Genomic DNA, 24,404 nt, shown 5'->3' with positions numbered 1-24,404 from the left:
ATCGTTTCTATCTTTATTTCTCTATGAATCATAAGATAAGGTATGTCTTTTTAATTCCTGTTGGAAATTGCAAGGGTTAAAGATAAAGCATTTGGTTTGGTTTAGAAACGAATCTTTATAAATTTAATATAAATTTAGAATATTTTCCAAATTAATAAACCTGATTGAGACATAAAAAAGACATCAATATGTCTCGAGCCATATGACTATCACAGATTTATTCCATCATCACTTTTGTAGCATCAGATTTTTATAATGGATCACTGTATTAAAATATTATATTCAACTTTAGACCGATTCTAAGAAACCAAGAAAGCAAACGCAAGAATCGATGTGCAAAAATGTTACTCAATTATTAAATCAAAAGCAAATTAAGTCAGATGAAATTGAAGTGAAAATACAGTGTGGTGAAATAAAACTTAAACTTTCCTACATCTCCTAATACTACGATATAGTATATTTATATTATACTTGTAAAGGGAAAAATTCATCTGAAATAGGATTAGTGGAGGGAAATGAGGAAGTAATATTTGTCAAATCAAATAATATAACACGCAGTTTTCTCATTGATTGTTCACAGCAGCGCTCGGCAGGTCGGCCTGTCACAGTCCTGGTGTTTATCCGTCGACGGCGGGCTTCCTGCCGCCCTCCTATCATCCTCATCAGCATCATCCCTCCCAGTACCATCCGCATAGAGGGAGCTCACCTCACCATCAACATGGGAACCACACGATGGGCCCCACAATGGGACCGCCCCATCATCATCACCATCATCAAACGCAGAGTCTGCAACACTTGCATTATCGTCAGCCTCCTACACGTAAGTTTCTTCTTTTCTTTTCCCTTTTTTCTTTTTTTTTTTTTTTATTTCGTTAAAACGAAATAATTCTTTCCTCGAAAGGGAAGCCCGCATGGGATCAATAATATTGTCAATTGTGCTGGAATTGTCAGACGTATCAAAAGGATACCAGATTCCTTCCATGTCTCTTATTTCATAATTGAAAGGCCCAGCGGATACGTGCCTCATTTTACGTTACTGTGTAAGTTTCATCGAGAATAGAGAATCGTACCGCTTGAAAGAAATATAATTACGTAATTTCACTGGCCCTTTCAATTGATGGAAAGATATTTTTGGAAAAATTAATTATTTCATTCGCGTTCGTTTCATTCTAATAATTCAAAAATATATATAAACGATCAACGATGCGTAACGATTCCGAAATTTTAATCGGGAAATATTATTGGCGATATTGTTGTAATTCGTCGTGACGCTTTTTAAAATCTAAAAAACATTGCGATTGTTGCACAAGAGTCATCGCGGCAAAGTTCTTCAATTCCGGAATTGCAAATGTTTGCAACATTATAACGTTTCAAGAGAAATTGAAATTTTAAATGAAATTTTATGGAAATATGTCGATCGATATTGTTGCATTCCGGAAATCCGGTGTTATACGTACAATGCTTGTGGAAAATAATAATAATAATAATAATATTAATGATGATAATTTATTAATATCATTAATATATTAATGGAAAAATACCTTTGTTACGAAAAATATATTTTAAAAAGTAATAGCAATTTAAATTTATGATAAATACTGTACATATAATCACAATATTTTAAATGAAAATTGTCGATTAAGATTTTTCTCTCTTTTTTTCGTGGAAATGAAGATAAAAAAAAAATGTAACGAAATATTTCTTTGACCTCGTTATCGTTGTCTTGTAAATTCGACTAAAAATTTTGGCGAATTTTCGATCGAAGGCAAAACCAAATTAGTAATTTCAATATATCTCGCGAAAGATATCGAGAAAGAGAGATTCGATAGTCGTGACGCAATAACGATACGGCTCGGGTTTATTTCGGCTCGTCGGGTATCGATTAATCCAGACGAGGAAAGAAAGTGTCTCGACCTCTTAGGTAATTACGCTCGATAAATAATTTCGCTCAAAGATATCCAGGAGAATCGATAAATTCGAAAGAATCGATTCTGGCCGCTAGTTAGAGAAGAAAATTATTACTAATACGCGTATAATAATGCCACTCAAATATCCGATATATACGATAATAACAATAGAATAAAGAAATAGAATAATATGGAAATAAACTTTTTAATAAATCAATGTCGAAATGCAAAGCGTTCCAATCTAAATTGTTCGTTGATATTTCCGGCAGTTTCGTGAAAATAGCTCGTAACGCTTTGGCCGAACAACCAGAGCGCTCTTTACCGATTTGACCGCATTACGAATCCCGATAAATACCCCTTAATCCCCGCGCGAGCCTGTCATCGTTCTTGCTACGACCTATAAGCCCCGTGTTCTGTATAAGCGGCGATTCGAACGAAACCGCGACACGGATTACGAGATCTCGATCGAATCGTGGAAGCTTCCGAGAACTATCGAATAATCGAATTGCGATTCGAGATATTTCCGAAAGGCGTCGGTAGATGGTCGAAGTGCAACTTCGTGAGTGTCGCGAAAGTAGAGCAGTGTTTTTCAAACATTTTAAACTGTGTTTGTCTTTTCTTTTCTTTTCTTCCACGTAAGATAAGATAAGAAAATTTTTAAAAAGTAAGGTTATGTTGTTACCGTCTTTAACTAAAACAAATAAAATAATAAAAGAATGGATCGTTCCTTGATATTTCTGCAGAGTTTGACAGTGCAATTATATATATATATATATATCAAAATGAATAAAAATAGTTTCTCTAAAAAAGAATAGATGATAAAAGTACAACTTGGTGAGTGTCACGAAGATAGAACATTGTTTTCCAAACATTTTCAACCTGTGATTTCTTCCTATTCCGCCCAAGATAAAAAGTAAGGTTATGTTGTCACCGTCTTTAAGTAAAATAAAATAAAATGGATTCTGATATTTCTCTATAAAGTTTGCTAGTGCAAATGAATTCGTTTAAAAGAAATAACGGGAAAATATACTTCTTTTCTTAATGATCTCGTTCCGTTTTACCTCGTTTACGAATCGCGACTCGTAAGTTACGTATCGAGACAAAGGATTCGATTCGATCTTTCTGATGCTACTCGCTATTTCATATTTCCAACAATTTTTTCGCTTCTTTTCTCGATTCTCGAAGAATTCTCGAAATTTCGTGTGTTTCGTTATCAAACCCTCTTCTCTCTCTGCCCTACCTTACCCACGAAACCCACCAAGTTTCACTTCGATCTGCACAACCGACCGGCACCATTCGAAACGGCAAGCCGCGATTTGCGGCGAATTCGAGGCGAGAACGAGGCGGTCCAATTAAAAGCGGCGACGCTCTAGAAATATCGGTCAAACCAAGCTCGTGCTCGATTTCCACGTAACCACATCGCCGGTGAACGCCAGCAGGAAGCGTGTCTGCTACGTCTATCGAAATGAGGGACAGAGATAGAACCTTCCTGCGACTTCCTCGTGGCAGGTAGATGCAAAGTGAAAGGAGTGTCGAGCTCCTTGCAGCGGTTCCAAAGCTACCCAACTTGAGGGAAGGGAGGAAGAGGAGGAGGAGGAGGAGGAGGGAAAAGGCATAGAAAAGAGGCGGAGGTGGTGCGTGCACACATTCTCCGTTTACACGAAGATACCTGGCGTCGGGCTTCGTCATCCTCGTCGGCAGAAGTCGCAACGACGCCCGACATCAGCCGAGCCATTCGTTCTCTTGACCCACTTGCTTTTCCCTGATTCAACGGCCCAGATTCGCTTCCTGGCCGTCGTCACGCGCATCGATAGGATCGGCTCGATCTCTTCTTCCTCCGTTTTCCTTTTTCCTCTCACTCGCTCGGCCACAAACGATTTTCTCGCGCGCGTTTTAAATGGAACGCGCGCGATTTCCCTTTCGAGCGTGCACGTTTCTTTCTTGGAGAAAATCGTGTGCCATTAGTGATGCTAGTATCGGGGTGATTCCGGGACGGATGGATCTAAGATATACATTACATTTTGATTAATCATTCATCATTGCGATACAATCAGTAATATGAGAAATATTGTAGTACTTTTTTGAAAAATTAATGTTGATACATATATTTTGGGTCCATTGAAACGTAGGATATGGAAATGGGTCTTTGTGGAGAAACAATATATATATTCTTATTTTATTTTATAATTTTTCCGCTCCGATTAATCAAACGATTTTCATACTTTATCAACTTTCGCGTATCCACCGCTCACAATCGCTGCATTTTACCCAATCATCCATTTCCTTTATTGTATTATAATCTTCTCTATTTCCGACACACTTTCGTCCCACCACAGATTTATTACTTTCTTTGTAACAAATCAATTCATTCGGAAATAGTAGCTCAATTAATTCCTTCTCCAACCATCCCATATATTCAACGATTAGATAGCTCAGTCCGGAAATTAATTACATAAAATTTTTACGCGAAAATAACACGATAGAAATTAATGTACATATAACTCGATTAAATTTTCAAAAGTTACTTGGTGCAAGAATCAAAGAATTTTTCTTCAAAGATGCGTCTATAAATCGTGAAATTCGAATTGGAAAGACTCGAAACGAACTTCCAAGTTGGAAATTCAAGCGGCTGTTCGATCGTTGCGGCAATCTCTTGCGGTTCCTCGAGATTTTCGAATCGGGCAGAGTTGTAAAATCTCGATTAAAAGATAGCCAGGGGTCCAGCATTGTAATCGCGCAATCGCTCCTCTTTCCGATCGCGTTCGACAGCTGATTTCGCCGTACACACACCTGGCCCCGTCGTCGTGATTTCAACCAGCCGTGCTCGAATTGGATCGCAGCCAAGGTTGCACCGCGAGCCTTTTGCGCGAAAAGAAGCGGCAAATGGAAAGCTCGTCGAGCCGGCTATAATTTCGCTCCAGCTGACCGCTTTGATTTTTATTAATTATGCCGAATTTTTTTTTCTTTTTACCGTATACCATTTTTTATTGCACGAGTGTACACTCATTGATCGAAACTCCTCTCCGTCACCTGTATTTTCAACCTGCAGCCAATAGTAGCAGTAGTAGTAGTAGTAATAGTAATAGTAGGAAACGTCCAACGCCGGACTTTCCCTGATTGAAAGTGTTGCCGAACCGTGGCAACGCGTTTAACCCCGTTTCCATCCCGCGGATTGGAAACTCTTCTAACTATTCGATCGGTTGGAAAGTAGCTTTTTTTTCGATCGATGAACATTTGCTCGTATTTACCCTTTGCATTAAACGAGTTCAAAATGAACACGATGAATCCTCGATAGCTCGCACTTTCCTCGACTAGAGGTCAGAAATTAATTTTTCCCTTTCACTTCGACCTGTCCTTCGATTACAAGATGCTATTGGCAACTGGGATATTAAGAAAAGAAAAAGAAACTCTTCCCCTCGTTCCAAAAAAATGATTCCATTAATTGGAACTCGGCGCAGCTGAAAGTCTCGGGTTATAAAATGATTGTGTTACATTTGTTAGGGAGAAATCTGTGCCCGATAAAAGTATCCGTGGCATTCGTTGAGCGGTACGTATCGACGAAATCGTATGCCATAATTGTTTAATCGAGGGAGGGACATCTGGCAGGGGGGAATCGGCGATACGGTGACACGCCGCAGGTTTGAGGCTCTCTGCTCTCGGGAGAGGCAGAGGCCGAGTAAAAGTGTGCCGGATTGTATAATCGAACGTGAATAAGCAAAATGTTACGCCATAGCGATTTGGTAACTTTGCGGGGCGCCCCACCAGCGGCGGTCGTGTTCCCATTGCGGTGGACGCGTACTCGGCCGAGGAAAAATTCAAGCTGCTTTTAAAAAGAGCGGCCGGGGACCTTTGATCAAAGAGGAGAGGACTCCGAAGGACCGATCGATTTACGGGGATATTGCGTTACGCCCGGATCGACTTTTCTCCACGCGTGGATTCTGGGGTGGGAGGAGGTATGGTAAATTCGTAGGTTTCCTTTTTTGATTGACAAAGTGTTTTGGGTGAAAAAATTTATTTGCAATGCTATAGGTGGAGAGATGTCTAACGATTCGTAATTTAAAAAATTGCTCAAGTATCGTGTTACGTAAGTAGCTTCGGACACGAGCTTTGAAAAAGTGAGATTCGAGAGTCAAATGGAATTAGTTGGATATTTCCATCACGTTTCGCGATGATTTTACTTTTCATTACACCTCGTATTATGTATCCTGTTTTATATAACTCGAGTATATAAAGTGGTCGATAAGCACCCGATTGGAAAAACCTCTCGAAAAATAACTTGGTAGAAACGTTTACCCTGATACAAAAAATGCAACAACCCGAGTGTTATTCAAGATTTAGAGCGTAGATAAATAAACGAATAACCAATATTTAACGAGTATCGGTAGTTAATATCGTCTCGGCAAGATAGATCCTTGTTAATTTCACTCGCGACGCCGAGCCAAATCTAACTTTCCTTTTCATAATTAAAATATTTCAAAGCTCGATCTCGGCTCGTTCACAGGTGTTGCCAGTGTTCCGTTTTCCCCCGGCATTCTTAGATCCCAGTGCGCCACGAATACTCGCGAGTTGCCAAGTGGTCCGTGATTTTTCCGCGATTTTGCCAAACCAGATTCTTCGGCCACTTCTATCTAGAACAACGCGTACCAGATAAACATCGGAAATAGCCTGGGGATTCTCAGCCACGCTGTAATAAACGGTGCGCGCGCCCGCTTCCCGTCGAAAGTAACAGCCTATCGTTTCTCGTCTAAGCTGCCCGGGCTAAAAAGATCCTCTTCCTCTATGGTGAACAGGTGAAAGTAAAGCGAGCAGCAGCTCGTCAGGCGGATCGATGAGGGACGATCGATGAGAGGGGGGGTGTATTACAGTAGGCGCCACGGGAGGACCGGAATAGAACGATCGCGGCGAAGAATAGGCATCGGCCGGTTATTTTCGAATGGATCATCATCGAACTGCGATTCGGTTGGCGGGCTGGCGTGTGAAAGACCCTTGGGGCACGCCGGGAACGAAAGTTTTCGCGCGTCAATCGCAAGCTGGCAACCGCGACGTTGGCACACATTTTAAATTACGGTGAGGACGAATCCTCGTAAACCGTTACAAGGCTTCGAGATCGAATCTCGATCAACCAACCACCCTTTTTCGCCGGCGCAGCGGCTGCGAGAGCCAACCTTCCATCTGCCTTCTCGTGAAAATTTAATTTCAAATGAAACTCGAGAAACTGGTAACTTAAGTTTAATGATTCTTGTACGTTGAATTGTTCTTATTTGCCGATTAATTCGGCTTCCTCTCCGCTCGGAAATAATATATACTTTCTTTTTTTTTATTAATCAGGCTGTTGATAAGGTATAATAATATGTAAATGGAGTAGAGAGACTTTTGCACAAGCAAGGTAAAGCTAAGGTATTGTTACATAAGATAAGCGATCGTACATTTACTTATAAAATGCATCGATAGATCAAATATGATGATAATAATAATAATAATAATAACGGCGATAACGAGAAGAATAATAAAGCAAAATTGTGACGCGTGTAAAAATGAAATTGTGAAACAAAAACGCAAGACGATATTCAATTTTCAATCGGGAGATTTTATAAACCTGTAATTTGAATGCATTAATACTACATGCGATAAAAAAAAATATAGTAGCACTTTTGATAAAAAAAAAAAAGAAGAAAAAAAAGTCGATTCATCTTTCGAGCTACCTGCTAATTTTTTTAACCGTGACTCGATTAAAAATTTGAAAAAAAAAAAAAAAGGAAAAAAGGAGACGACCGTGATTTTAATGGCTCTATTTAATGGCTCTACTGGAATTATGGCACTCGAGTATAGCATCGAAAATATTTTTAACATGGATGCGCGTATAGTGGAGTATATATATAAAAACGTAATCAACAAAGCGACAAATGTAGGTACTTTCCTGTACGAGAGGCGGCTTTGATCGACCAGAATCGAGGAGGTCAATGATCGTTTATCGATACGCGACTGTGTAAAGGTGGGATATTTCTATGAGTGTATATGAGAAACGTTTATAACTGTTGCATCAGTCGCGCAGAAGAAGAAAGAAAATCTTATAATTTAAGAAATAATTGCCAATTGAGAATTGTGAAGGATAATATTTTCCGAAAAAATTTTTAATTCCGTGCTGGATATATATATATATATCGAAAAAAGAAAAGGAAACACTTCCGTGTAAATATCGTTGCGTTTCAACACGTATCAGCTTGTCGAGTAATAACTCGCCCGTCATTTTCTTTCTCAAAGAATTCCTTCACACGAAAAGATACGCGAAAAATACGCAATCGTCGAAACGATAATTAAAAATAAAATTTTATTCCACCTCTTAACAATCAACCTTCCTTCCCTCTATTTCCCGCTTTTAACGGCTTATCATATCCCCAATAGAGGGCCACAAAATATCGCGTGCGTTACAATATCATTAGCAATATTCCACCATCCAAATCGCACGCAGTCACCGTCGCAATTACAATAATATCGCATCGAGCCTTAATCGCGAAAAAAAAAACGTCGTGTCAAGGTGACGTCCGATCTTTTATTAGAATTCGTAAATATTAATTAACACGATGAACCAGATCGGATGGGAATCGATTACCATTTTAATTCGTTGAATTCTGCTCGCCTTCCTATTCTCATCGAAAGAGGAATGGAGGGAGGGAAAGAGAGAGAGAACGGCTTGTCTCTCGGCCGAGAAGAAGAACGCAGCTCTCAAATTTCCCGGAACCGGTCATGTGATTCGAGCTTTTTGGCAGCCCCTTGGAAAAAAAAGAAAAAGTGCACGGAAACGCGCGTGTTCCGTTCGAGCGCGGTTCGAGGATGTCCTGGTTGCCCTAGATCAAGTACTCTCGTCCGGATATTTTTAAAAAGATCGCCAGACTCGAGCCGACGTAATTCGAACGCGTTTGGAGAGAAGAGAAAAGACGAGGAGGAGGGAGGGAGGAGGAGGAGGAGGGGTGGGGGAGAGTGACGAATCGTGGACGCCGGAGGTGGTTTTAAGGTGGAAATCGAAGAAAAAAATAGAACGCAGCGGCAATCGATGTCGAATAACAAGCTTGTCGAATAAACGATTCGCTTGACTGAAGAAAAATAACGTTTCTTTTTTTTCCTCTTTTTTCGAATTTTCGATCATCGATTGTAGACAATCGTGTGACATTTGAGATCTCTTCGTTACGAATCTTTTTTTTTTCAGGATTTTTAAAGCTTTCGTAATAAGTAAAGCACATCTTTTTAATATAGCGCTTTCGATTGAATAAACAAAGAGAATAATTCGTAAAACGAATTTATCGAATAAGTAGTTATCCGTGGACACGAAATCTCGATTTACGAAAACAAGAAGATATTCCGAATCAATTGAAAACCTCGATTACAATCGAATCTGAAAATATACTATCGTTGCAGCACGATGCGAAAATAAAGTCGAGATAAACAAAACTACTTACAAAATTACTACTCTTTTATTACGAGCCGATAGAAATATCGGTCCACCTTTGTTTCATCCGAAAAGAAAAGAAAATCTTGGAAAACCTATCTATCTATTTCCCTCGTCTTCGTCGTCTCTTTGGTTAACGAACATCGGGAGGAATATTATCCGAATAATATTGGCCCGCGATATTTCGGTTGCTATAAATTATCGCGGAAGACGGTTGGATTAAAAGAAGGAAGGAGGGAAGAAAAATCGCAGAAAAAGTAGAGAGAGAGAGAGAGAGAGAGACGGTGGCCAAAGCCGTGCGCTGAAAGGGTCGTGCGTGTAGTTACGTAACGCCTCGCGTAGCAGCGAATAGCAACGAGTAAAAATAAAGGAACGAAACACGATGCAGAGTGGATTCTGAGCATAGACTGGGTCTAGGTCTAGGTCGACTAGGCGGGGCGTATAGTTATATACGTGTATACGCTGTCGTGTATCCGTACGGTACTCTTGGTTCCCTCGACGCGCAGGTCGATCCTCCTCGCTTCGAGGCCCCTCTTCAATCGCGTTTATTCGCCGTGCGGCATAACCGTGTCGCGTTTGTGATTTGTTTTCAAACAATCTCGACTGCGTGCCGCGCAGGTGTGCCCGTGCAATGCACGTTTCACTCTCTCTTCCTCGTGTCTCGTGTCAAGAGAGAGATATTTAAAAAAGATTCTTCGCGCGACATTGCGTTGGAACAATCGTCGCAATGCATTTTCATCAGGGTTAACAGTTACGTAGTAACGTCACGAATGCACAATTTATGAAGGATAAATTTTAAAATTGGCCGCGAAAGCGGAGATATAAATATAGATACGGATACTTTGAAATTCTAATTTTTTTTCTGTTTATCATTTTATCGTACGATGGTAATTTAATTGCGTGAAAAAAATATATATTAAAATATAAAAATAAAGAGATTCTAATGGAATCAATTATGCATGTAAATGGCCAATCGATGAAATACAATTTAAAACTCCATTCTAAAAATCGAATCGAGTTTCGAAAAGTGTGACACGCAATAACCGCGTACAAACGACGGAGGCAACAGGAACGAGAGAGAGAAAGAGAGAGAGCGATAGTATGTGCTCAGCTTGCGTTCGCCGCGTAAAATACGCGGACAGCCGTTACGGTAACTAAACAAATTCCAGACGCGAATTAACATAAAGCGAGCGCCGTGTTATCGATGTTGTAAACCCCGTTGTCCGGTCTCTCGCATTAACTCGAACGCGAAAGTGCGTCGTACGATTTCTTTAACCGAGCTCACCTCGTTTCTCGCCGCGAAGAGAGTGAAAAGTTCGCAGAAACGCGCGCGCAAGAGAGAGAGAGAGAGAATGAGTAGCAACAGCGCGCTCGTTGGGAAGGAGCGAGCAGGTGCAACAAAGCACGGCAAGTAAAAACAAAAGGAGCGAAACGCGCGGCGCGACTGAGGCTAGGCTAGGTCTAGGTGTAGGTCTAGGTCGGCTAGGAAGGGGTGCGCCAGTCCACTTCCTGGCCTAGTAGCGGGGAATCGCCTTTTCCGTCGACATAGCGCTCCATGCGCTGCTGCTGTTGTACCTCCTCGCGATGAAACTCGATATTTCCGTGAAAGATAACACTGGGCCGGCTCATGCGCGAGCCGCTTTAATTTAAAACGGAATATATTCCTCGCGAAAATTCCTCGCGCTCGATCGACCGTGAATCGAAATATTATAAATCGCGACGAAACGATATTTCGCGTTGGAACGATCGTTCCGTTGATAAAAGGGGGTCGAGGCGAAATTTTCCTCCCAAGGAAAATCGGGGGCCGAAGAGAGGGGGAAACGATGAAAAGCGAAAATGTTAAAGTGCATTCACACCGGTCGCACGTGACGGCTACGATGCGATCCGGTGTGCTGATTAATGTCTTCTTGGCCGCTCCGGAAACGTAAACGGTGTCGGATTTTATAGTAGGCCGAGACACCGCACGCGGGGTTTAGAAAACTGCCGCGAAAGCAGGAAACAACGTTTCGCGGTGTGAATTCGACACGATTTTCAAAGAAGCAATCGACACCGCGTGCAGTATTACACCGGCGAGCCTCGCACGTTCCCGCGTCTTCTTCTTTCGTCTATTTATCCGAGCTTCTATTTCAACGATCGTTTTCCCCCATTTCGTCTCGAATCTTCGTGCTCGTGAGTCGCGCGCGATGTAAATTAATTCGAATAATCGAAAGTGACACGAACTTCGTTATAAATTCACCCAGTCAACAATAAGTATATTTTTAAATGGCCAACTGTGATGAATATTTATGAATCTGCTCGAAACTTCGGCATTCATTATGATATGGCGTAGGGGGGGAGAGAGAGAGGTGTTGTAGTAATAAAGTAAAATTATTCGGTCAAAATGATGTCGAACGACGAAAGGGCAAACGCGATGTATGTTATTCAACGTTTCACTTTCATCAAGATACTCGCTCTGTATATATATATATATACCGCAATACACGTCACTGAACGAGGCAGACGAAACCGGAAAGAGAATTCCCGACCGCGTGACGAGAAGAATCGAAAGGTTGTCACCGGGATACGTGTCCGAAAACTCAGCGTGTCACCCGGTAAACGCTGTTTCCCGCTTCTGAATACGAAAAAAGGCGCGCGCCATTCCCTTGGTGAATTTGCAAATGGTTACGTCCGGAAGTAGCGCGATATTTTGCGCGTCGATTTTCGCTCCCTCCCCCTTCCCTCCATTGGTAGGCAAAGAAGGAGATGAAGAATCGGGAGAGGAGGAAAAAAAAGGAGGTGGAAAGGGGGAATGGCGGAAGAGGCGAAGAGGGGAGCGGATATAGGGAGGAAAAAAGAAAGGAAGAAAGAAAGAGTAAGGGAAGAAGGAGAAGGAAACGAGACACGGGTTTTACAGATAGGCAGAGGCTGGCAGCCGGGCGAACAGGCAGCCGGCCAGCCAGCCAAGCCTCGCAGTGAGCGTCCTTCCTGGGTCTCTGCCCCTACCGACGTATGTATTGTAGTATTGTATATTTGCAGTGTACATATTATCAGAGCGAGTTCCTCTGTGTGTGGCACTTGTCGGTGTCCACGACCGTGTAGGTGCGGTGTGTGGCGCGCTCACGCACACGTACACGCGTCCGTACACACTCTACTACGAGTCAGTGCATGTGTATAGAGCGCCGCCGCCGCCGCCGCCGCCGCCGCCGGCAAAAATGCATAGCGCTGTTGCACCAGACGGTTCTCAACCGGACAGACTTCTCCCTCTTTTTCTTCGTCTTCTCCCGTTTTTTCTTCCTGCCATCTCGCGTGTAAAAGTCATCACTGGCTGATCCGGCTTATCGGCGAGACGGTGAGCTGAATCGATTAACCGAAGGGAGCTGCGCTCCCCGCGAGCTCTTTTGGTCGGCAAATCCGCGGGGAAAATATTTGCGATGATGTTGCCACGATAAAATTAATCGGAGCAAAGGATGAGACAAGCGAGGCAGGGGGAAGCGTTTGCGAGCGGCGAATAAACGATGCCTCTTCAAGGCCTCGTGTACCCTCCCCCTTTCCCCTACCACCGGTTCGAAGACCACTATCGTGCCCACGTCCGATTTGTTCGTCTTAACCTTTCGCCCGGTTCATCGTGTCTCGCGGATATTTTCGACCTCTTCCGACAACAATTACGTGGAATCCGAATGCGGTTCTCGTTCTCGATCGCCTAATAACACGCGACGATTCAATTTCAAGTCCGAATTTTTCAAATTATCCCAGTTTCGATATATTGCCTATATTTTCTTATCTCGACGAAAAGAAACGTTAACGTTAGCCTGAGATTCGATAGATATCGTGTTAAATCATTATCGTAGACATTTTGTTAAAAATCTAAAAAAAATATCCATGTTTTTCCTCTAACGTCGTTTCTTCGAATCGCGCGCTAATTGTTAGCAAAAACATTTGCCGCTCGCGTCGAATCATCCGTGTGCAAATATATTTCGTCACGATCGCGATCGAATTTTCATCGTGCGCTCCGGGCCAATCCCCGCATAGTCCGTCATGAGGATCACTTTCCTTATTCCTATTATACTAACTCACGCACGCCCTCACATGCGCGCCATACACACACACGCGCGTTATGCCACATGGGTACACAGGCCTGCATCGAGGAAAGAGGAAGAAGGAAGATTCGCGTGGAAGAGAAGGAGACGCGCGAAGAGGCGCGGTGGGGTGGGGTGGGCAGGGATCGCGGGGAAAGGGGAAAGAGGGAAAAGAACTGCAGCTAGAGTACCACGCGAGTATAACGCCGAAGGCACGTATCGGCGGTTTTAGCGAGGTATAGACGGTGACCTTGTCGCCGGCAATTCACCCCGTCTGTCTTTCCTTTCTCTCTCCCTCTCTTTCACTCTGCCCGCGCGACCTCCCTCTGCCTTTCTGCACCTCTCTTTCTTTCCCTCCATTGACCCTCTCCGACACTCCGCGCGCTCTACCACCGCATCCTTTCTCGACGTTACTACACCCCTCCTCTTCTCGTCGTCGTCGGCCTCTTCTTCCGTCTCCCCGCATTCGTGTGACCGCTCTGTCCCACTCGCACTCCATTCTTCCACGAATGCATCGTGGCTAGCGTGCTCCTCGTTGCACTCGTCACGAACGACGTCACTACGTTTCCCCGTCCTTCTCGCGCGCTCTTCTCTCCACGGTTCCCTATACCTGCCTCTTTCTTTCTTCGCGTCTCGAGTTATTTGGTCGTACGTTCTCCTCGTGGCGTACCATCCTTTACGCGCGACAATGTCCTTCCTCCTTTCGCACTCGCTCTCTCGATCCTTAATGCAAGTCTTTTCGAGTGAATTTCTTCCACGTTCCTCCACCTTCTTTTCGGACTCTGCTTAAAAGAAAGAATTAGGAAATCGTATATTTTACACAGCGTGTACTCTCGTACGTATTACGTAGTACGTAGTAGTACACACGTCGTGCTGTCTGTAATTTTTCTCTCTTTTTTAATTTTCTACAGTGCGTGGCTCGTTGGCTGAGTCACGTCGGTAATTTTGTTATTGCGCGTTCTCGTTATTTCTCGTCCCGCCTCCTCCTCCCCACGCGTTTCCTCCTTATACACGGAACTGTTTTTGTTTTCGCTCCCTCCTAAGACGAGTCTTCCCCATGAATCGCGAACTTGCCGGTTATATTTGCACGTATGCACGCGCAATATAAAATCCCCGCGAGTATATACATTCACTTTCGTTCGCGTACGACACGCTTTCTTCCGCGTGCCCTTTCTCTCCGTTCCTTCTTTTCTTTTTTTTTTTTTTCTCTCCTGCTTTCCACTCCTTCCGTTCATCGATTCACCTCGCGTGCTTTCAACCGTCAACCGTCTTATTTTCCTCCTTCGATTCTCGTTATCTCGAGCCTCAGACCTTCGACACTGTTCTCTGGAACGGAGCTCTGTCCGTACCATATACTATACCACATCGTGATTTGTGTGCATACCGAACACAGGAAAATACCGATTGCCATTTACGTAACGCGTCACCGTTATATTTATACAGACGCTGTATCAATTTTTATAAGAAAATCGATCGAGCGAATATCAATTTCACGATCGAATGGAAAACTATGTTTGCAGTATAATGTATATAACCGTGAAGATATACCGTGAGATCGACCAATGAGATTTTTCTCCTCGCTCGCCTCCTCTTTATCGAGATCATTTGATGGACGTGCACATGGAGAAAAAAAACATCACGTTATCGAGACGGGCGGGGAGAAGAGGAGCGGTAAAGGAGATTAATCGAAGGAAAAGAAGAAGAAGGGGTTACGCAACGTGGCACGAATTGCGAGCGATGAAAAAGTCGGTTCTCATACCGGCAGATCAGCATCCGTGTACCGTGTGACGTAACGTCCTTTTGACCATCTTTTCTGCGGGTGTTGAAGCACTTCCTCGGTAATACACATCTCTCTGTGATCTCGCCGCCTCCCGATCGTTAACACCTCCTCTCCTCTCCTCCTTACCCTTCACCCTCTTTTCTCTCTCTCTCTAAGTTTCTCTGCATAGAGGGCCAACCTCATGGATGATGCGTAGGCACGTGTACGCTCCTCACGCGTACCGTGCATGAACCACGCTCGAAAATTGACAATTTCAAATGATTCATTTCCGGTGCTCCGCTCCGCTCCACTCCGCTCCACGAGGACCGGCTCTCCTTCCCGTTGTCTCGTCGCTTCGTCCCAGTCAGCGGAGAAACAAAGCGGGGCCGAGAGACGGACGGAGAGAGAAATACGGACAGAGAGAGAGATGAAGAGCAGCGCGTAGAGAAAGGAGAACGACACTCGGAATGGAAAGAGACGGGTGTGACGGAGGGAAAGCGAAAGCGAGGGGGGAGAGAGAGAGAGAGAGAGAGGCGAGGAGAGCGAAAAAGAGACGGCGACGGACGCGCTGGTCCAACCGAGGCGGGTCTCTCGGACGCGAATTCACGCACACACGTCCGCGTCTAAATATAATGCGCACCGTGTTGCAAGAGACGAGCGCGGGCACGAACACGGCAAGAGCAAACGAGTACGACGAATATACCGACGATGGCCTCCTCTCCTCCGGTTGTCGCGTTCATTCGTGGCGCTCGTTGGCGCGAATGCACGCAGCTGCATCGTCGGTGCATACTGCACGCACACGCGACGTTGCAGCCAGCCTAGACCTAGACCTACTGAGCTAGCCTAGACCCGCGGATATATATGGTCTGGTGGGGAGGAACAGGAAGATGCGGGAAGGGGAGAGGAGGTGGGCTGTTTCTAGTACTATCGGAGAAAGTGAACGGGCATCAAGTACGGAACGCGGTAGTTCTACGCGCACGAAACTTCGCGTCACGCGATCATCCTTTCTTTTTTCTCTCTCTCTCTCTTTTTATTATTATTTTTATTATTTCTCGTATCTGCTTTTTAATCCCTTCCCCTCCACTCCTCCCTCTTATCGTTTCTTTTATTTAGTTTTGCCTCGTTACGAGTGTTTTTTCCGCCCCCTCCTTTAAACAAGATCTTTTCTTTTCCTCCATTGGTCTGCACAACGCCCATCCGTTTTATTATTACAACGGAAAGCTACACGAGCCCGGCCTTGCCATCCAACTGGCCGAGATACGTCACTTCGTGGCATCGAACGCGATCCGTTGTCGCCTCTTTCAATGCCGACAAGCCTCCTCTGCTTCCATTCCACGCTGTTACGTTCCTCGTAAATCTTCGCCTTTTTTTTTTTTTTTTTTTCCATCATCGATTCGATTCTGCGAAAATCGTGCGTGTCCAAATCCCACCGTTTCCGCCGGATGCGTGTCCGCTCTAATTTCACGAATTTTTTTCTCCTCTCTTCTTTTTCCCCCTTTTTTATCAGATTATGTAATATCGCGAAACACGCAAACAAACGAATCGATCGAGGCGCGAAGTATCAACTTATTTACATTCTCGTTGCAATCGTTATCTTATTATTGTAATTATTATACCGATTGATAAGACCACTCCTTCCATGTGATCCGTGTCAATGCCACTGAACCAAATCATCTCGCCCGATCGTTTTATCGACACTTGGGAGTGGGGGAGGAGAGGAAAAGCACAGTTTTGGCAATTTTCTACGGTCTGGGTTATCTTTCGTGCGATAACGCCTTCTGTATTTCAAGAATATGCACTATCCCTACTTTCTCGATCGCCATACATTACGAGCATGTCGCCGTCAACGTCCATGTCGTTATCAGATAATTCCTTGCGTAATATCTCGAAGAATACTTGCCTATTTTTCGCGTATTATAGACCTCTCTCTCTCTCTCTCTCTCGATTCTTTCAACAATTTCTTCCCGGAATAAACTACTCGAGATTCCTTCTTTCAACCTTGATGCTGAACGTGGAGGAAAGGCTCGAGGAACCAACGCGATAGCTACGCGAAAATATATGCATACGGGCCGAAAATAAATCAAGCCGGTCGCGGCTTGCTCGTTACGCTCGGATCTCAATTAAGAGGCACGGAATCAAAGGGTCGAAGTTCCAGTACCCTTGGCTGGAGGAGCTGCCAACGCTCTCCAACGGCTCCCTGTCTCCAGTCGGAATTTATACGGACCGACACTTTTGCCGGTCGAGAAGACAGCGGCATTACCTTCCTCCCGCCTCTAAATTCGGTATCAGCCGACCATTAAATATCCTCGTGGGTATTTTGCACCACAAAACTTCTCTCCCTCCCTCTCCTCGCTCCCTCTCTTTCCCTCTCGTCCCTGTGGCTGCTCGTGTGTCTGCTGTTCCCGTTGGTTCTCCTCTTCGAGGAGGTTCTCTCTCTCTCTCTCCCTCGCTCTCTTCTCTCTTTCTTCGTTCGCTTGCAAGAAGTTGCGCCCACCGAGAGTGCGCGCACGATGGTCACTGACCTCGCACACGTCGTGTCCGCGACGACGGAAGAGGAGTCACGCATTCTTCCCATTCGGCCGTCGTCGTCTTGACCTCTGTCCGCTGGCGAACGAAAAGAATGCGTGCGACGTAGGCAGGCACACGCGTTGGATTGGTCCGGGAATATAGACGCCTCTTTCTCTCGGTGTACTTCTTCACATTGGGTGTCTCGAAAGTATAATAAATCGCTCAATAATTATTGTTTAAACGCGACGTCGATTAGCTCGAGTTGCAATTTTGTATTCCTCTCGATCGTAATTTTTAATCTCTCTTCGTACCTGTTTCGGGTAAAGGAAACCCCTCGATTTTGAGCAGGAGAGTAGTGGATGGACAAGATTCAACGTTTATTCAAGATGATGAAACGATGCGATGCTTTTTTTTATTCTCCCGATGTTCCGTCGTACGGCGTCTGCCGACGACGGAGTTAATGACTACCAAGTAGCTAAGTACTCGCGCTAGACCAGTCTGGAGATGCAAACGCGCGACTGCACGCTCTTTGCATTTGTAATGCAGCCTAGATGCAACGCCGGTCGCCGATCTTTCAAGTATTCAGCAATCAGAGGGGTCGTGTAATCGAATTGTAAGACTTTCTTCCTTTTTTTCTTTATTATTCGTGGTACTTTCGGAAGTATCCAGATCACGGTACAAGCGGAATAATGGGCTGCGAGGGAACGTAGGTGCACCCTGTTGTTGGCCGTCGAAGCTTCCGGATACCGAGAGATGCTACAAAGAGCCAGCCACCGCGATACGTGCAGCAGGAAACTAGTAATAAGAATCTCATCGAACGATCGACGAACTCGCGAAGAAACGTATCCTGCAAACGATGCACGCTCGCGATACTTCGATCTTCGAAGAAATATATCCACCTCGACGTGTGTACGAGAAGAGAGACGCGCCTGTTTCCATATTTCACGTCTCGAAGGATTTCTCTTAATGTGATCGTCGAGGAAAAAAAAAATCATCAATCTATCAGTATTTTCAACGAGATAAATTCCCTGTCACATTCTATATACATGCTCGTTCGTATACATTTTCGAAAATATATTTTCTATTTTATATATATTATACGTATGCAGCGATGAAAAACACGTTCAGCGCAACGTTCTCGGTGCTATTTTTCCCAAGTATTTCCGTTTCGTGAGTCGGGATTAGAGAGGGTGGTGGAGCGAGGAAGGGGGAAAGAGTGGTTTCGCAGTGGTGGGAGAGATCGGTAGAGGATCGCGAGGCCCACACGTTTGACGTGCGTTTTATAGGCAGCCAAGGTGGACGCGTAGAAAAAGCGGCTGAATCTGTTCGTTCTTTTCGTCAGGAACAGGCCAGAAACTGTTTTCTGATATTATCCCCCTCCTCCCCCTCAACTCGGCCGACTACTCGTTTCGAGGAATATAGAAAACGGCGGAGAAATAATGCGTTCCGCCCACGGTGTCTATTGCAATCGAGAACGCGCGGGAACAGGCATTTTTTTCGACGCGTCGTTGCCTCTTGCGTGGAAAGATCAAAGAGCAGACTTTTACCTCGACGTCCTTCGACTAAGATCCCGCGACGAAAGAGACGCTTTTCGACATCCCTTCTCAGCCAACCGATCTTAGCTCTTCTTTTGCTTCTCTTATTCCATCGTCCACGCGTTTCCATAAATATATATATATATATGCGTACGCGAAGAATCGAAGGATTTGTAAATCGAGTTTCCATCTTCCATACGCTTTCAGAGCTATCGTTTCCTATTATTCCCCGTGAGATTTGCATCCTTCCTCCCTTTCCGGGTGCCGAGAGAGAGAGAGCGACGTACAGAGAGTGGCGCGCTCATACACGTGCGCGCAAAGCCGCTCGCAATTTGAACGGGTTTCGGGGTTAAAGATAGTATCCCGAGGCAGTAGGGTAACATAATAGGCCGGGATGGGGGTCTGGGTCTAAGGAGAGAGAGAGAGAGAGAGGAAAAGGGAACGGGAGCAGGGAAGAGAGGAGAGAGAGAAGAACTCGATGTCGAGACACGCGGTAGTAGTAGGGAGATGCAGAAAGAAACGTGAGAAACGGAGACAGATTGAGCGAGGTGGAAAAGGAAGGACGTCGACGGAGTAAGAGGAAGGCTCGAATCCATCCGGGGGCGAGACAAAGAGAGGGAGGGAGAACGAAAGAGATATCTGAAAGAGTCGAAGGGAGATGGGACGTGAAAAGAGACACGGTGGATGTGTACGGCACACGGTGCATCGGACTAGCCAGTCGCGAATGGAGGTGGAGAAGAGAGAAGGAGGAGAAGGATAGAGTAGTTAAGTTAGTCTGTCGGTCAGTGACTGCCTGACTTTCCCGGCGCAGCTGAAGGTCAACTCTCCCCTTCTCTCGACCTCATCCTCCTCGTCCACCTCCCGCTCCTCCGCCTCCTCGTCTTCTTCCTCCTCCTCCTACCCACTTCTCCACCACCCGCTGCTGAACCACTGCTGTTGCCTTCTTTCTCTCTGTCTCCTTCATCTCTCTCTCTCTCCTTCTCTTCCTCTTACGACCGCTACCACGCTCCACCAACACTCTCCGTGTGTCCAGCCCCATCTTTATCCTATCCTCCTTCTCTCTTCCTTCTTCCTTCCTCTTTATCTTCCTTTCCTTCTCGATGTATTCTTTGATACGCGCGCGTATGCATTCTCGTATACCGCTATACACACACCGTTTCTAAGCCTGCATCACGCTTTGTGTATCGCGTCCATGTGTTCTACTACATACGCGCGTGCACACACATATACAAATATAGTATCCACGCCGCTTTGTTTATGCCGTACGAACAGTTTCGGTGCCTTTCCTCTTCACGCCGTGTCACTCCATCCTTCTTCCGCCGCCGCTGCCCTCCTCCACGGGTTGAGGGTCATTCGTGCACTTAGGTGCACGCGGAATTCCGCCTCGAAGTCCTGGTACGTGAGAACTCGCCTTACACAGTCACATCCTCCACAACGTATTTCTTTTCTCATCCGTGCGAGTTGCTCCTCTCCTACGCAAATACGATACAGACGATCGAAATTTACGTACTATTTTTTTTTTTATTTCGATCGATCGACGTGGAAATCAGCGTGGAAAGATCGGATAAAAATGTTTGCGTCGATCGTTATTTGCCATCGATTAAATAGCATACGTGTCAATTGACGTTGCCGTCTTTGTTGATCTGCTTTCCATTCTTTTTTTTTTTTTCTCTCTCTCTCTCTCTCCATTACATCCAAACAATATCATCGCCAAGATAATTCGTATCTGAGAAAGAAATAACGGTGCGTTTATTGGTACAGTAATTCGTCCGAAGGAAATCGTACGATAAGTCTCGCGCGTATCTGTGTCTTCAATTGGTTAACCATACGAATTGCCGATAATGTCAGTGTCGATATATGTATACAGAACTAACTCGCTAAATGACGGGTTCACGGCTATTAACGCCATATATGTCTTCGTGGTATCTGTTATTTCTTTTTTTTATTCTCTTTTTCTCATTTGTCTATAAAGTATTATACACGAATATCAACTGCTTACACGTATAAGTGTCTCGAATATTTTCGTTTTTTTCAACGAAAAAAATCAAATTCATACTTTTGCTGAATCGACTTCTATGATAGATAAATGAAAAGATATAAACGACGAAATATATAAAATGAAGATAAAGTTATTTATCATCCAAACGTAACCATTTATCATCTATTTTAATTTTTTTTTTATATCTATGCATATCTCTACGTTTCCCTCTCTCTCTCTTTAAAATTTATTCCCTATAAATAATTATTCAAGTTACGAAAATGTACGTGAGAATCCGTTCTCCATATAGAGACGCAGAGATTCCTCTTCCGTCGTCTTCACTTTCAGTCTACACGTCTCTTTACCCCATCCTTCCACTACTACTACCGATTCGTACGTTCCTGAACATCCCCACCAGAAACGGCGAGATCATCTCCTCCCGCTTCCCCGTTTTTTCTTTCGCTCTCTCCCTGTATCCCTCCCTTCTTGCTATACTTGTACTTCCGGCCGCAAGGCTAGCGCGAAATTCTCGCAAAATACACGAGAACCACGACTCCGTGGATAACTTCGATCCTTCCTTTTCCCTCTCTTTTCCCTGCTCTCTCTTTTGTACGTATTTTTAACTATCGACTTGTTCACCGGCTGCTTCATCTAAACTTCCTGCCACCGCTGTCAGGAAGAAACGGCCAACTACATGGTCGAAAACATCACTGTCGGAGCGGAAGCCACTTGTTCGTCTGTCTTCTTTTCTTTCGTGAATTCTTCCTCTTCCTCTTGATTCTTTCTTGCCTATTTGAAATCAATCAAATAATGTGTTAATTCGAAAGTATATATCGTTTAAAAAAATATATAGAATGAAAGATTACAGTTTGAATTATAATATAATCGTTTTTTCCAAGCAATAAAATTCCTATTATACGAATATTCGAGTGTCAATAAAAAATCGTTATCTCGTAGTTAAAATCGGAATTTATGTTCTTCTTCTGTACAATAATAAAGCGGCAACGACGGCAGTGTATTCTATGCGTCACGAAACATTCATGTGTATACGCGATGCATCGTCTCTCTAGCGGTCCTTCGCTATACGACATCCGTGGTATAGGTCAGTGAAGTAGTAGCTCCCCCACTACACCACTCCTAGACAACGGGTCTACGATTGACTCATCTAGCTAGTCATACGGCGCGTAAACACGATCCACTCCAGCTGTTCTCTGCCGCTCTTGATCTTCGTTCTATCTTTCTTTCTTTGTCTATCTATCTCTCTCTATCTCTCTTTTATTCTCACTCGCTCTCTTCTTCCTTCTTCCTACTTCGTATCTTTTTTTCTACTATCTCGTTCTTTGTCCTCCCTTCTACCTCTTTTTCTCTTGTATAATCTATATACACGGATCCTGAGAACAACGGGGCGTTCTCTTTATTTTTAGAGGCACCTCGAGAATTCGGTTCCCTGCCTCTCCATCTTTTTGTCTGCCTTATTCGATTCCTTTTCTCTCTCTCTCTCTCTCTTTCTTTTTCTCTGTCTTTCCCCCTTTTTAAGCTTCTCTCTTTGGCATCGGCTCGAAAACAGAAAAGCTTCTCCTCGAATAGAGAAGGAATCGTTCAACCTCGTGGCGCACCTCCACGGAACTACGAAGAACGACGCATAGAACGCAAGAAAGTGGCACCGAGAGCGGTGGTGGAGGGTATGCAGAGAACGAGTTCCGATTTTAGCGCAGTCGCGGCGGCCTCAGAACGAGCGGCGCTATTATGCACTAGTAGCTTGATGGCGTCACCCGTGCAACCTTGGCTCGGGTCAGTCCTCTATCATACTGCAGCCAGAGTTCCCCTACCCTTTTAGTCGTCATCCTCTTTCTCTATCTTGATCATCCTCTCTCTGTCTCTCATGTGATCACTCTCGTATGTTCCCTCTCATCCTTCTCTCTCTTCATTTGGCTCCGCTTAGCCCTCTCTTTACCCGACTACCTCTTCTTCTCTTCGCGCACACACGGCACTGGCCACACGATCAGTGGCGTAAGAATACTTTCTATTTCGAGGTATCTCTGGAGTTCCTTGTTTTCGTAGACGTTACAGAATTATTTTACAACGAAATTTTTTACAACTAAATCATATTTATGTAAAAAATATTTATTTTAATAGAAAGGAATATGTAATCGGAATTGATAATCTACCGATGATTGGATGGGGAAAAACGCAAATAAATCTTAAAAAAACATTTATAAATTTGAAATCAATAGATATACGATTATATTTATTTACTGGTGTTGCGGTTTTATAGAATTGTTTAATAGAATTGTTCACGTGGGAAGGAGTTTGTAGAAATGTATCGCGTTTATACTTTCAGTTACACCAGTAAAATTATGTAGTTATAACTGTGCGCTGCAACTAATCTCCTTCGGCGCGTAAACAATATTTCTAACATTCGTAGATCTCGTATTCGATTCGACCTGTATATCGATTTAATGCACGTTTTCTTTACTGCTTGTCACGGAATCGAGATCGATCGTGACCGCTTAAGAGAAAAAAGGTTATCGAGACGAAGCCGCGAGAACTCGTTCTGAAACATCAATCATCTGGTGACAGAAACGGCAAAGCACCGGCAACGATGCTCTGTGAACAGCTATTAATAGTTCATTGCACGGTTAAGTACGATGTATACTTCAAGAGACGCATTGCGAAAATCTCAATATCACGCAACAAATTGATTATTGATCAATGTTAATTCATAAGTTTATTTTGATCGAGAAGTTTTGAAATATAAAATATAGATAGCACCGATCAGATTATCTGTATATTTAAAAAATACTCATTAGTAAAATAGGATTGCATTTAATCAAACATATTAAAGTAATTCAAATGTGTAATGCATTTCGAAATTTGAAAAACCTAACCTAAAAATCCTATTTCTATCATCATTTATATATGATTTTGTATACGTTTATATAAGAAATTAGTTAAAATAAAAAAATATGATATATAATAATATATTGAACTTTTATAAGCATCAAATTTTTAATAAATATATGTAGAAAATTCAAATATTTAATAAATATCTTTCATAAATAATTCATTCTGTTAGAAAAAATAATGGAAGTTGAATGAAAATTCAATTAATATGTGATATTTGAAAATAATAAATACTTAATGTGTATAAGAAAACTGATACATTAAATTTAATTTTTTCATAAATGAATAAAACAATTTTTTTTATGAGGAAAAAG

General features: G+C 43.5%; 1 protein-coding gene and 1 long non-coding RNA gene across 6 annotated transcripts in view; one reads left to right on the top strand and one right to left on the bottom strand.

Annotated features, from left to right (window-relative positions):
* LOC107997067 (ecdysone-induced protein 74EF) overlaps window positions 1–24,404 on the top strand; it is a 153,411-nt gene that overhangs the window by 125,387 nt on the left and 3,620 nt on the right. For 3 of the 5 annotated variants that reach the window (XM_017055431.3, XM_062072266.1, XM_017055433.3), the window contains one exon: window positions 581–820. In XM_017055431.3, the coding sequence (XP_016910920.1) occupies window positions 581–820 (240 nt within the window). The remainder of the gene's footprint in view (window positions 1–580; window positions 821–24,404) is intronic. The other 2 variants (XM_062072267.1, XM_062072268.1) reach the window with 1 other exon arrangement.
* LOC133665772 (uncharacterized) lies at window positions 96–19,742 on the bottom strand. The gene is made up of 2 exons (XR_009829035.1): window positions 15,166–19,742; window positions 96–3,909 (listed from the first exon to the last, which is right to left on the bottom strand). It is a non-coding gene; the product is annotated as an uncharacterized LOC133665772 (long non-coding RNA).

The sequence above is a fragment of the Apis cerana genome, linkage group LG3 (assembly GCF_029169275.1).
Source record: "Apis cerana isolate GH-2021 linkage group LG3, AcerK_1.0, whole genome shotgun sequence".
Taxonomy (NCBI): domain Eukaryota; kingdom Metazoa; phylum Arthropoda; class Insecta; order Hymenoptera; family Apidae; genus Apis; species Apis cerana.
Note: the sequence above shows the minus strand (reverse complement) of the source record. Positions and strands in the feature narration are given on the sequence as shown.